The 14498-nt window shown below is 35.5% G+C and overlaps 1 protein-coding gene across 3 annotated transcripts in view; it reads left to right on the top strand.

Moving 5' to 3' along the window:
- The window catches only part of mpped1 (metallophosphoesterase domain containing 1), a 95167-nt gene that overhangs the window by 2216 nt on the left and 78453 nt on the right, over window positions 1-14498 (top strand). For all 3 annotated transcript variants that reach the window (XM_048157196.1, XM_048157197.1, XM_048157195.1), the window contains one exon: window positions 173-354. In XM_048157196.1, coding sequence (XP_048013153.1) covers window positions 173-354 — 182 coding nt within the window. The remainder of the gene's footprint in view (window positions 1-172; window positions 355-14498) is intronic.

Below are 14498 nucleotides of genomic sequence, written 5' to 3'. Positions count from 1 at the left end.
GACCCAGTAGGAGATGCTCTAAAGTGGGCCATTCTTATTCAAAACTCTGCCATGTCCCTCAGAGACCCGTTTCTGCCAATGCTACTGTTTAAGCTGTGGGAGAACGATATATAACCTTATGTATTCCCACACCTCTCTCTCTCTCTCTCCTTCTCCCTCTGTCTTTCCACAGGGTAGATCCATTACCCCATGACACCCCCAAGCCCCCGGGCTACACGCGGTTTGTCTGTATCTCCGACACACACTCGCGCACTGACACTATTCAGATGCCGTACGGTGACGTCTTACTGCACGCTGGAGACTTCACAGAGCTCGGCCTGCCCAGCGAAGTCAAAAAGTTTAATGACTGGCTCGGTGAGTTTATTTATTTTTTATTTTTTTTGTTCGCTTCCTTAAACTTTTGCCAGCTGTTTGACTCAAAATCAGATCAAAACATTTACACAATACTTCTATGGATCACTGCATAACTAATATTGTCATATGATTAAGTCTACATATTTTCTGCACTGATTTTGTGGATTTAAATGATAAATAAATAATAAAACTGCAGTCTTACTCTTAGCAAAAAAGCATAATCAGATTATCCAAAATCTTAAATAATGAACATGCAAGATATGTGGGATATGTGTGTAGCTTTGTTAATGATGCATGTTCAAATTCTACAAAAGCCTAGATCTTTTGAAAAAGGAGTTCATGTACTATGAAAACATAAAGTACCATTCCAAATAGGCTTATTGGAAATAAGTCAGCTAGATGCATTTACTTAAGCCTGGTTCATAAACTCTGAGTTCAAATATAAACTTGACCTGACCCATTCCCACCAGTATTGAGCATTGAACATTAAAATGTTTAATTTATCACCATTCAAGATTTTGGTGACGTCATATAAACATTTAATTTAATTTTGTTTTTTTATATATATTTTTAATTTCATGTATAGTTTATAAATTAAATGTTAAATTTTAATTTTATACAGATAGATTTTTATAATTTTATTATTAATATTTCTATAGGCAATAAAACACAGAGCTCTTTCAAAATAAATAGAGCTGTCAGGTGATTAATCACATCCAAAATAAAAGTTGGTATTTACATGATATATGTGTGTGTACTCTGTATTTTTATTATGTATATATAAATATATGTATATATTTATATTTTATGTATATATTTATATTTTAGGGGTGTAACGGTACTTGTGTTCATCCTGAACCGTCACGGTACAGACATCACGGTTCGGGTCATGCAGTTAGGCGACGAATACAGTCAGTCACAGGCGATCCACACTACAATAAAGGGGGTGTGCACAGTAATACTTTTTAACCTAACCTATTTTAACCAGCATTAACCACCAATAATCACAATAAGCTCTGTGTTTTGTTACTTTCGCTAAGAAACAAAGTGCCATCTTTCAAATTCTGTCCATTTTAACATGAAATTCAAACAATAAATGCCGTTTTGATGCTTTTTGATATGGCGTGACAGATCACTGTATAGGCGCCTCAGTTCAAACGGCAGCGCGAGCGAACGCGATCATCCCTTCCTCTTCACTACTAATGTCACAGAATGAACGTGAAGGTATGTTGAAAGATATAGTACAACTTACTGAAACGTATCATATCTTATTTAATCGCTTAATCAGTTTTTCAACCGTGGAAATATGTCAGTAAAACAATTAAACAATTAATGGCATTTGTAAACGAATACTGTATGTCACGTAGTACATTTACCTCAGAAAAGCCATTCAGTGTCAACAGCTTGTTAGTTCGCTAGAGAAATGAACTGTTTCACTAAATATATGCACTATATTAGCCTATATATTAATTATATTTTACTTAACCTGTTAGTTAATGTAAGGCCTAAATAAATCCGTCATAAAAACAAGTTTTTAGCCACTGTGTAAATGATTATATTTCAACAACGAATTGGAGAAACAGAAACAGTTAATGCAAAAACTGCCTTATGTGTAATTTACATGTTTACAAAGCATACACTTTTTATTATTATTTGAGTGTTGATGATTATATCTAAAAATAAATAGCAATTATAGTAATGTGCAAGTAAGGGCTTCCTAATAGTTTACAGCATTATTTAGCAGAGATAGATTTTTTTAATCCTTAAGAAAATTGTAATTATAATTGAATAAATTTAAAAACAGAGGTTCAGTAAAACAATTGTTTAATAAAAAAAAAAAAAAGAGAAAAAATTGTTTTGTTTTCTCACCCTGCTGACTTCAAAAGGTACGTACCGAACCGTACGTACACCCCTATTGTATTTATATAGAATTTATATTATATGTAAATATAAATATTTTTATACATTTTTATTTTTTTGTTAAATACATAAATGCATATGTCTGTGTATTTTTATATATATATATATATATATATATATATATATATATATATATATATATATATATATATATATATATATATATATATACACAATAAAAATACACAGTACACAAACGTATATTATGTAAACACTAACTTTTATTTTGGATGCAATTAATAACGATTAATCGTTTGAAAGCACTAAAAATAATAGAAATCAATTTTTGAAGAACCAATCTTTGATAAAATAATTTCAGAATATTTTAGTGAATTTGAAAGCAAATTTAAATGCCTTTTTATCACAAGGAGAACATGAAGTTCTAAGATGTTTATAGACCATAAGTGGCAGGTAGAGGCCGTAGTCATGATGTTTTGCATTTATTTATTTATTTATTTATAACTTATTGTACACACGTGCATGTCCAAAAATGTGATGAAGGCGCAGTAAGAAACCGAATAAGAGAGATGACTGGTATTGATTCAGTGAATAGAAAGCAGGAGATCTGGATGGAAGGATGGAGGTTAGTCAGCGGGGTGCTGGAGACACCAGTCAGATTAAGACCGCCGCTCGTGTGTCTCATCTTCTTTTCTGCTATTGATTCTCTGCTGTCCTGCCTCTCTTTTTCTTTCTGGAACGCCGTCCCTGTGCCAAAAAGGAAGTACGCGTGTTTGTTCTCGCGTTTGTCTCTGTATAAATATTTATAACGTGGTTCTTTTTCTCATCTCTGTATCTTTGCTCCTGTATATCTGAGAGAACTCGCTGCGCACATGCTTCCTTTATCCAGCAACAATCCTCAGAGATATGATTTACTTTTTACCTCACAATACTTTAAAGTGTGTGCAAACACACACTCATGCACACACACACAGTATCACATTGACTTCCTCATATGGTGATGCTCTTAACTCTAACCTAGTCTCATGGCCTTCTTGTCAGTTATATATTTTTCTCTTTCACTTCAACACTCTGATGTTTGCGAACTCTGTTTCCTCTCTTTTTGTCTGAGCTCTTCAAGACTTGTCAGCCTTAATATTTTAGCCAGTTTGGGATCTTCAATAATGGAGCATCACCTTAGACCTCAAGGCGAATGGCAATACAGCATAAAAGCAACTCGGAGGAGGTGTGGAAGTACATAAAAGATGGTTTATTTATTTAGTGGATAACATGGATCCAAAGTCTAGTTATCATTTATATAAACCTGCAACAGAGATTTACACAGTAGCTTGGTAAACCGGTGTTATGTGTCCTACACTGTAAACCCGAATAAGTTGGCAAAACTTTAAAAAATTGAGGCAATCAGTTGCCTCAATTTTTAAGTTAAGAAATTCAAAGTTTAAGCAAGATTTTTACTTTGTACTCATACATTTTAATTGTCCTGAACTTGAAATGTTTGAGTACACTAATTCATACATTTAACTGAAAATTTTCATGTATCCTCAATGTGAACATTTTACTAATTTAGAAAATGCTAACTTCTTAATTTGCTAACATGTTAATAATAGCATGGTATAGCACTTGCTGAATGAGTGCAGCAATATGAAGCATTTACTTGCTCTCAAACCAAGCCGCATGCACCACTCGTCACCATGATGGTAACTCTCCAAAAACCCACATTAACAGAAACTCTTCTAAATTAGCATAACAACAACAAAAAAACTATTATATAACACGTAATTTTAGCATTTACTCTCCCTTTCGAGTGCCATGGGCAAAGCATGCTGGGAAATAGAAATAGTTTCAGTTAAACTTAAGTTCATCTAAATTAAAAGAAATAAGTTCATAAAACTCAAAATAATGTAACAGTTTAGTGTACTTAAAACATATCAGTTCTGTGAACTTGAAAGAAAAAGAAAGTGCTAAATTCTTAATGTGACTGAACTAATTTGTTTAATTTAAGTTTGTCATACTCAAACCAATTAATTATTTTGAGCGTTTAGGGTTGTTACTATACTGTGAGTTTTAGCACTGCTGGAACTCTGTAATAAAATGGCTCTCATGGTGCAAGACACGGGGAAAAAAAACAGTGATGTGTCTCAGCAATTGAAGATGTCTGTCTTTTGTGTTTAAATAGACAAAAAACATTGCAAAATGGATTACTGTAGACTGTAGGTGAGAGAAAGACTTACATTCACTGATATGGAAATAAACTGGTTTCTTTATCTTCATTTATAGGCAAAAAATTCATATATGTGATTTAATTTGATTTATTAATTGACACACTACTGTTAAAAAGTTTGAGGTTGATAAAATTGATTGATTTTTTTTTTTTTTTTTTTGGACAAGTCAAAAAGTCTCTTAAGCTCAATACAGGAAAAACAGTAATATTGTGAAATACTACTACAAGTTAAAATATTTTTATTTTTATTTTAATTTTTTAAAAATTAAATTTATTCCTGTGATGCAAAGCTGCATTTTCAGCATCATTACAGCATGCAGTCTTCCGTGTCACATGATCCTTCAGAAATCATTCTAATATGTTCAAGAAACATTATCAATGTTAAAAACAGTTGTGTTGCTTGATATTTTTAGGGAAACTGTGATACATTTGAAAAATTCAAAAGAACAGCATTTATTTAAAATAGAAATTTACATTACATAACATTATAAATGTCTTTACTGTCACTTTTGGTCAATTGAATGCATCCTAGTGAATTTAAAGTATTAAAAAAAAAACATTAAGGTTGATATCCTTAATAATTATATTGATGTTACAGTCATCACAGATTGACCACTATTGTGACCCATACTAAACTGTTAATGGCCATTCGGTACCTTTTTTAAATCATATATCTTTAAATATATGTGAAGAGAGCTTTTTTTGTCATTTGACTAGATGACAAAAAATGTTAATCTATTCATTAATTTTAAATAATGATTTCAGCATTATCTCATCTGCCCAACAAGTTAACTTAAACCAACAGAAGAAATCATTAGGAAGTACAGCTGTTCATGAATTAGCAGTGCTATTTGTATGAATGCGTAGCATGTCGGAGCTCAGTTTTAATTGTGTGATTTTAAGCAAATCTGTATATTTACTGATTTCTGTGTGTTTATTGGTCTTGAATTATTTGTATTTGCCTGCGGAACAACGGTGAAACCGTGTATGTATCTTCCCCATGTATCCTTCGGGCATACACCGGCCAGAGAACACGCTTGAGGATCATTTCAAGAACTGGATAAAAGAAAAGATTTGAAACAAATTCCCAGTAATCACAAGTGATACTACAGCCTTTCTGGAGGTCATAGACATGACTGAAATCTGCTGTAGTGGCAGGGTGAAGAATAAATCAATAGTTTTAGTAAGTTCTGTCTGTGCGGATTGCAGCAGTAGTCCAGTCCAATTTGAGAAGAAGTTTGCTTGTGCGAGGATTCACATGTGTTTTCTGTGAGTTTATTAGAACAATTTGCGCATAGCTGAGGCTGAATTTTAAGTATGAATCTGTTGTTGTATTGTTTCTCAGTGTACTTTTTCTGTTTGGCAGTCATTATGAGCAGAGAAGCGGGTTGAAGTAGATAATATACTTTCTCAGGTCAGGAAGGTTTGGTAGTTCCCCGTCTTGTTCTGTCCTGTCCACATAATGAATAATAGATTAGCCCAATGGTGATGTGACAGCTGCGTGGGCTGTGTGAGATGTGTGTTCGAATGTGTGGGGTGGAAGAATCTTGGGAGAAAAGTTTACACCTTTCTCACTCCTTTTCTTTCCCCTCTCTCTCCTCTCAACTTTGGAATTTTCCCTCCATTCGCTTTCTCTGGTCTGTATCTGGAGAGAAACCCGTCATGAAACTTTAATGTGCTCTCCCTTTTTCTTCCTTCAAGCTCTACGGCTCTTTTTTTCTGCATTTTTTTTTTTTCACCCTGCCATGGGTTTAGTCAGCTGAAGGTTTAGCTGTGGATTATTAACGAGGAAGCTTGACACTGCTTTACAGTTTTTCACTTAAAGTGTAAAACACAATCTCAGACAAAGATTAAAGCTGTAGTTTTGTGGCTGAATACAGTGTGTCTATGGATCTGTGTGTATGGCATATCAGTTGTTTAGTACTGTAACATATTAATATCTTTTTTTGTCTTATCGCTTTACAAGATGTAAAATAAGTCTCTGGTGTCCCCAGAATGTTTCTGTGAAGTTTCAGCTCAAAATACCCCACAGATCATTTATTATAGCTTGTCAAATTTGCTCCTATTTGGGTGTGAGCAAAAACATGCCGATTTTGTGTGTGTCACTTTAAATGCAAATGAGCTGCTGCTTCTGGCCCACTTTCCAGAAGAGGGCGGAGCTTTAACAGCTCTCGCTTTGGTTACTCAACAACAACAAAGATGGAGAATCTCACACAGCCAAAATGAGGATTGTCAGTAACGGTGTTCAGCCTTACACTGTTCAAACCGGAGTCGGACACTAGCTGCGTTTTCGTTACCCTTCAAATTGCGCAAATTGTAATTGCGAATTGAAATTACGCTCAATGGAAACGTGAATTTCGCAAAACCTCACAAATATCGCAAAAAAAGTTTTTACGCTCGCATGAGGTGGTTTTCAGGCAATTCGGAAAAGAAATATTTATTTTTCAGCATTTACAGGTCACCTGACATACAGTCACATCATCATTCTTTAAAGATAGCGCGGTATGTTTGTACAGAACACGAGACGGGGTGCTTTTCTTTTCTTATTTATGCATCTCTTTCCTCGTGCCTCAGCTTCACCCCATAGATGCAACGGGAGGATGCAAGAAAAGAAAACGAGGACGTGGTAATCTAAGGAAATCTTATTTGTATGTTGGAATATTCTTGATCCCTGGAGCATCAGTTTAAATCTTCATCAGCTGCACTCGAGCCTCGAGGGATCTTATGTTATTAAAGTATGACATCTAATACTAATAGTATTAATCTATTTACAATTATTAATTAACATAATAGAAATTAGAAATACTAGTATTAGATGTCTATGCACCTGTGCATCCTCGCTCATAGCTCCTCAGGAAGCTTTCTCACTCCTTGTTCCTCACCTCCTCGCGGTGCATTTATAGAATTGAAATGGCATTTATAGAATTAAAAAAAAAAAAAAAAAAAAAAACGGTTTCCAGGTCACAGGCTGGAGGATGGAGGAGCGAAGAAATGAGGAAGCATCCATTGGAGTATTGAAAAGCACCCAGGGAAGCATATATGAGGGAGAAGGGCTTCCAGAAGCCATGGCAAATATTACGCTCCAAATAAAGCTCTCAGAAAGAAGTGTAGTCAGTAGAAAATGACTTATTGCGAGAGGAAAATTACTCATTGCGAGAGTTTTAGTCGCATAATGGAAACTAGTTAATGGAAATAGTTGCAATAAAAGTTTTGCGCAAATCTGTAATGGAAATGCGTCTACTGATGGAGAGACTCAGGAAGAAGTTACAACTTTAAGAATGCAACTGGACGTTTCTGAATGGTTAGTGGATACATTTATGTAGTTGTTGTGGAGTTGATTCAACTCATCGACTAGCATGTGCCGTCATGTTAATCTTTTGTGCAAATCCAGCGTTGAATTGACCCTCGTTTGTGAAGCAGTCCGGCGTAAAATGACGGCATGGTAACAACACTCTACTACAACAACTCTTCCTCTTCTCTAAAGCAGCCCAACATGGCCTCACCCCCTTTGTTGCCTGTTCCCAGGGGCAGGGTTTATGTACATTTTGGGGTTTGTGATGTTACCAACCCGGGAAGAAGGTCATTGTAGTCCCTACGTGCCATTTGTTGTAGTCCTTAAAGATAAAAAATATCGAAACTCTTTGGACATTTTTGAGCGAGATGCTAACGGTCTAATCAGATTCAATGAACTATGCTAAGCTATGCTAACAGTGCGACCGCCAGACCTGGAGATTGGCTGAATGGATTCGAAAACGGTAAAACTTAACTGTTTAACTCTAGGGGATTTGGAAATGGGCCTATTTTCAAAAATAGTGGCGTTTTCCTTTAAAAAGCGATTTCTGTAAAAGAAAATATCTCCCTTTGCATCAAACTTTGGCTTCGTAACTTTGCAGATGTTGTTTATGTTCAAACAGCAACATTACACACTAACTAAAGTTAAAAAAGTGAAATCATAATCAAGGACCCCTTTAAAGTTGGCATGAAACAGAAGCTGCAATAGACTTTTCTTCCTTATTGTGATGTACAGTATCTCACAGACGTGAGTACACCCCTCGCATTTTTGTAAATATTTTATTATATCTTTTCATGTGACATCACTGAAGAAATGACACTTTGCTACAATGTAAAGTAGTGAGTGTCCATCTGAACCAAATAAGTTTATCTTGGTCTCATCAGACCACAGGACATGGTTCCAGTAATCCATTTCCTTAGTCTGCTTGTCTTCAGCAAACTGTTTGTGGACTTTCTTGTGCATCATCTTTAGAAGAGGCTTCCTTCTGGGACGACAGCCATGCAGACCAATTTGATGCAGTGTGCGGCGTATACCTCTGCAGCAATGCTGGCAGCACTCATACGTCTATTTCCCAAACACAACCTCTGGATATGACGCTGAGCATGTGTGCTCAACTTCTTTGGTCGACCATGGCGAGGCCTGTTCTGAGAGGAACCTGTCCTGTTAAACCGCTGTATGGTCTTGGCCACTGTGCTGAGGCTCAGTTTCAGGGTCTTGGCAATCTTCTTATAGCCTACGCCATCTTTATGTAGAGCAACAATTCTTTTTTTTCAGATCCTCAGAGAGTTCTTTGCCATGAAGTGCCATGTTGAACTTCCAGTGACCGGTATGAGAGAGTGAAAGCGATAACACCAAATTTAACACACCTGCTCCCCATTCACACCTGAGACCTTGTGACACTAACGTGTCACATGACACCGGGGAGAGAAAATGGCTAATTGGGCCCAATTTGGACATTTTCACTTAGGGGTGTACTCACTTTTGTGGCCAGCGGTTTAGACATTAATGGCTGTGTGTTGAGTTATTTTGAGGGGACAGCAAATTTACACTGTTATACAAGCTGTACACTCACTACTTTATATTGTAGCAAAGTGTCATTTCTTCAAAAATATTTTAATAAAATAATAAAATAAAATATTTACAAAAATGTGAGGGGTGTACTCAATTTTGTGAGATACTGTACATCCCAATGAGGTGACTTCTCGAACAAGAAATTATGTTGGGTGGAACTTAATTTTTTTGCATCGGTGGGAATTGATTAGATCGTTGGACCATTGTGGTTTTTCTATTGGTCGATCTCATGTGAGTGACAGGTTCCCGCCCTCACTCTGTAAACATTATCAGAGAGAAAAAGAGATGTTGTTGCAAGAAGGAGGGGGCGTTATTCTGATTTAAGATTACGAGGGCAGGATTATTATTAAGATTATGATTTAAGATTATGAGGGAGTGATATTTTTTTTTTTTAAGGAAATCATTTATAGTAAATACTACAATATTTCATAAAAAATAAGAATAGTCTATTTTGATTTCATGGTGACTTTAAAGACTTTCTTGCAAATTTCTTGAAATTCCTGTCATTTACCTGTATGCTTTTATTTGTTTTCTAATTTTGAAGAATGTATTTCTCTTTTCCATGACCTGTCAAGATTCAAAATAGAATACATACATACAACTTGTGCTTCTGATGATTTGTGGTATGATTAATGCAAACATTTTTTTATGGATTTTTTTAAATGGGAAAAGAGTAGTGCAAAAAAACATATCCAAAGAAAAAAATGAGCTGCATATGACAGAGTAAATATGAATATAATTTTGAATAAAAAAAAAAAAATGAATTACTGTGTCACTGTTTTATGTACAGCTCTATACAAACTCACAGTTTTATATACAGATTCAGTTTATGCTCCTACCTTGTGCCCTGCCACCTGTGTGTGTGTGTGTGTGTGTGTGTGTGAGACTGATTTCTTATGCATGGGTGGATGCTGTGTGTGTGTACATTTCACATGGGCACATGAAGAAACACAAAGAACACCTACACTGTTTGTGTGTTTGTGCATGTTGGCAGAAAGATTCCTCACTTCACTTCTTCAAAGCGTCACTGTTTTCTGTTGAGCCGGGATTATGGACTAAAACAGATCTAAAAAGGAGGAAGAGGGTGAACCGAAGGGTTGAAACAAGTGAGAAGCATGAACTAAATAAATCAAATGTCACATATTTGCTTTAAAGGGGTCATATCATGAGAAATCAAATCTTCCTTGATCTTTTGAAATAAAAGTATTTGATGCACTATGAAAACATGGACTCTGTTCATCAGAACTCAGTCCAAAAAGACTGTTTATGAAACTAAGCAGAAAAAAAAAGACTTGTTTTGTGCTCCCTTAACTGTAACATCAGATTGATTTTAAAGCCGCCCACATTTGATATTCAAAATTTGAGTGGCACGTTTCAACACGGATTGTTTTATGAATTTGAAAAGGCTTTGCAAAGCTGTTATTAAAATATGGGACAGTGCAAACTATATTAGACTTGACAGTTCACACAACAACCCATTTCACAAGTAAAGAGGGCATTTATATAGAAGTCCTAAAAGCATAAGCAAAAAATTGCCTGTTAATTGTTAAAAAGGGTCACAGAGAGGGTAGGAAACGGTCATGAAAAATTTGAGGGCCCAAAAAGCTTTAAATGGGGAAAAACAAAATTCTGTTTAAAAAATATCTCATTAAATGGTCCAAATAGGCAATTTGTACCCTTTAAATTTAAAGAGAGTTTCTTTACAATTGGCCGTGAGTAGTCAGAGTGCTGCTTTCAACTGATCAGCATCACGTTTGTTCTTAACAGAAAAAAATATAAAAACATAAACTAAGCAAAAATTATTAATCAGTATCATCATGTAAGGAAGAAAGAGAAAATCTGTTAAAGCCCTTTAAATAAGAATATTAAATGATGAACACTGTCATAAACAGAAACTTTGTAAAGAGAGCTAGGCATTTTCATATTTTCTTTTTAATGTATTATAGTGACTTGAATTATTTATCTCAAGTGAATACACTGCAAACGCAACATGACAGCATGACAGTTTTACCTGAAGAATTAAATGGAAACTAACTGTCATTTGCCTAAATATGACAAAATCTGTGCTCTGAAGATCTGTGATGTCTATTTATATTTCACAATACACCCTGATTAAATTTCATTTGTGTTACATGCACAGTTATGCCATTGGCAGATACTTTCGCAGTCAGCCAACTTACAAGAAAGTGCACATATCACGTAGGTGGCAAACGTCTCGCAGAACGTCTGCAGCATCTCACACACACACACACACACACACACACAGTGTGAGACAGCTCCGTAATCCTCTTGAATGAGCTCTGAATTTTGGAGGTTGGAGGATTTGCTCCATCAAAGTCCAAAGACCACCCACCAGAACAGAAATGACAATAGCACTCAAATCCAGACACTTCCTCTGGGCTTATGCACCTCTAAAGCCCTTATTCCAATGGTCCACAGCGCACACACACACACACACACACACACATACATACAAACATGTCAATGCTGCAGCTCAGTAGACATGTTTAAGAGCGAGACGTTTTGTGTGTGTGTGTGTGTGTGTGTGTCTTAAGTTGTTGAACACGCTATTCTCGCTGCACGTATGTCCCTGTGTGAGCACGCACGGGCCTGCATTCATCTGCTTTAATTGCGCTCTTTTTGAAGTGAAAAGAACAGAAGCTGTCTGTCAGATTCACAGTGAAATTTAAGCTATTGCCGCCTTGAAAGTGCTTTTGAAATCAAAGACAAAGAGCCCAAGAAGATAGAAACTAATAACAACAAGCAGCGCATACTCGTCCGTGTGTCCGGATTAGGCGTTTTGGGCTGAAATCGGCATGCTTTTTTCTTTTCCGTTTCCCGCTCCTCCTCATCACAAAAGCTTTGGGCTCGTCTTTTCCGTCCTCCCTCTTGCTGGCGTTTTGTATTTGTGTGATTGATTGCTTCCAAAGACTTTTTTTTTTTTTTTTTTTTTTTTTTTTTTTTGCTTTGTGTTTCTAAGAGAATGACTCCATTGTAAAATGGTGATTCTCTCTGTAATTCTGCCTTTGAAGGAGTCTGGCTGTTTGTGGAATCTATATGAGAGAGAAAGGCAGCACGAGAAGGAGAGAAAAAGGGAACGAGTGCACGGAGATGAACATATGCACCGGGAGATTTTCACACTTTTGCAGTGCCTACACATATATGTGAAACCGATGGTGCACAACATAAACACAATATGGAATTTCTTATCCTTTTTTTGCGGAAGGAGAACTGTGGGTCGTGATCCCAAAAAACAGGGTTGTGGACAGCATTGAAAAACAATTCTAAAATGAAAATAATGCAATGCAACTAAACATTTAATGGTGCATAATTATGATAGTAAAATATACAGGCGTATCAACTTTTACAAGAAAAATGCTTCCTATATCTATTTGTTGACAGGTTGTGCATCTAATTGAGCACAAGTTCTGTCACTACTGTTGGTAAAAGATAGTTACATTGATGCCAACATGGCCAGGCATAACATTTATTTGTTTGTTTGTTTGTCTATCTGTTTGCTTATCTGCCTATTATTTATTTAACCCTTGTGCGTCCTTATGGACGTTTTTGTCTTTTTCAGTTTTGTTTTTATGATCACTTTGTCTGTGTTAATGCAAACTGCATACATTTTGGCATAGGTGTGCATTTTTATTGGAATTTTACTATCTCACCCCCATTTCTTTTAATAAATCTATTTTACACAAAATAGTTCCTTTCAGGACCTTAAGGACAAAAATGTCCCCGTTGAAACCCATTAAAACTGCAGTTTTTAATCCCAGGCCCTTTTAACTATAAAATGAAACAATCTTTGTTAATAGGCTTTCATTCTGTTGGCAAGGCTTCAAAATGAATGAAAATGAAAATTTTTTTTTTACCAAATGGTGCCATTTTCTCAGGTTTGGCCTATAAAGCAAATACTCACTTTATTCCTGTTTTCTGCTTCTGCATATTATAGAGCCAATAATATAAATTATGCAGCTATAATTGTCTGGGTGTGTTGGTATGGATGTCAGAGTGTGGTTTATATGTGTGTATTAGAAAAATTGTCTGTGTGATATTTGAGAGAGAAAACTCTACTGTAAATCACAAATCCAACCACCAAATTTTGGTACTGCACCCAAACAAAATCTTACTGAAAGCTCATTTTTTGAGAAATCAACCTCAAATTTGGAACGCAACTTATTTAGATTTATGGCTTTGATTTTCTATCAGTTTTAGAGTTCTACATGTTTCATAAAATCTATATTTTATATAAAATAATGTTCATAAATCATTTTCATAAACTTGGACCTCTATAACATTTTTCTTAGTTCACTTTTTAAACTTTTTTTTTACAACCCAACTTGGTGTACCTTGGTAAATGAGACCAAACTGAAATTTTTGGTCATGGACATTTTTGTCCTCTTTGGACCTATGTGTAACTTTATTTTAATTGATGCACAAGGGTTAAAGACATTTGCTTGCTTTTGCATGCTAAACCAATTTAAATATACTGTAAAGTCTGAATCTTAAAGCAAAACCAGTTGAGAACCACTGAGGTAAAGGACAAATTATAGTAAGTATAGTCACACAATAAACCCTGACAGTGTGATCAGGACCCTAATGTACATTGTTACACTTTTTACACGAATACTTACCTAATCAATATTAAATATTTATTATGCAGGCAGAAGCAGACTGCATATAGTGATACAACAGATATGAAACTTACACTGCATGTATGGAAATCTGTTGCCTGGGACAAAGAAACGCTAAGACTAATCAGAATGAAGTATTCCTTGTAATATAGAGGGTTTATTGACAGATGTCTGAGAAATTGATGTTGAATTATGACGGATTTGACATGCATTAGAAGATCTCTAAAATCTGCTTGGAAATCAAATCAGATCACAGGGAAGCAAACTACTGTGCTTGAAGATAGCCCTTTATTACGTGTATTACAAAAGTGTTGAGCAAACATGAAAGATATCAGAGCTTTGCCTCTGGAAGGAGGCTTTAAATCTACAAGACTTCCTGTGCTGATTCTTGTAAAGCATCTGCCACGGACACATAAAACTCACACTTAATTTTTGTCCATGTCTTACTTTTACGATCATCTCCCAGCGATTGTAAAATTGTGCTTATGGACGCAGATTTTTAGAGGTACCGTGGAGTATTGTGCGTGTGTTAAGTGTCAGGAAA

The sequence above is a fragment of the Megalobrama amblycephala genome, linkage group LG14, assembly GCF_018812025.1.
Source record: "Megalobrama amblycephala isolate DHTTF-2021 linkage group LG14, ASM1881202v1, whole genome shotgun sequence".
Taxonomy (NCBI): Eukaryota; Metazoa; Chordata; class Actinopteri; order Cypriniformes; family Xenocyprididae; genus Megalobrama; species Megalobrama amblycephala.
The sequence above is the reverse complement of the archived record's forward strand: the minus strand, read 5'-3'. Positions and strand labels throughout refer to the sequence as shown.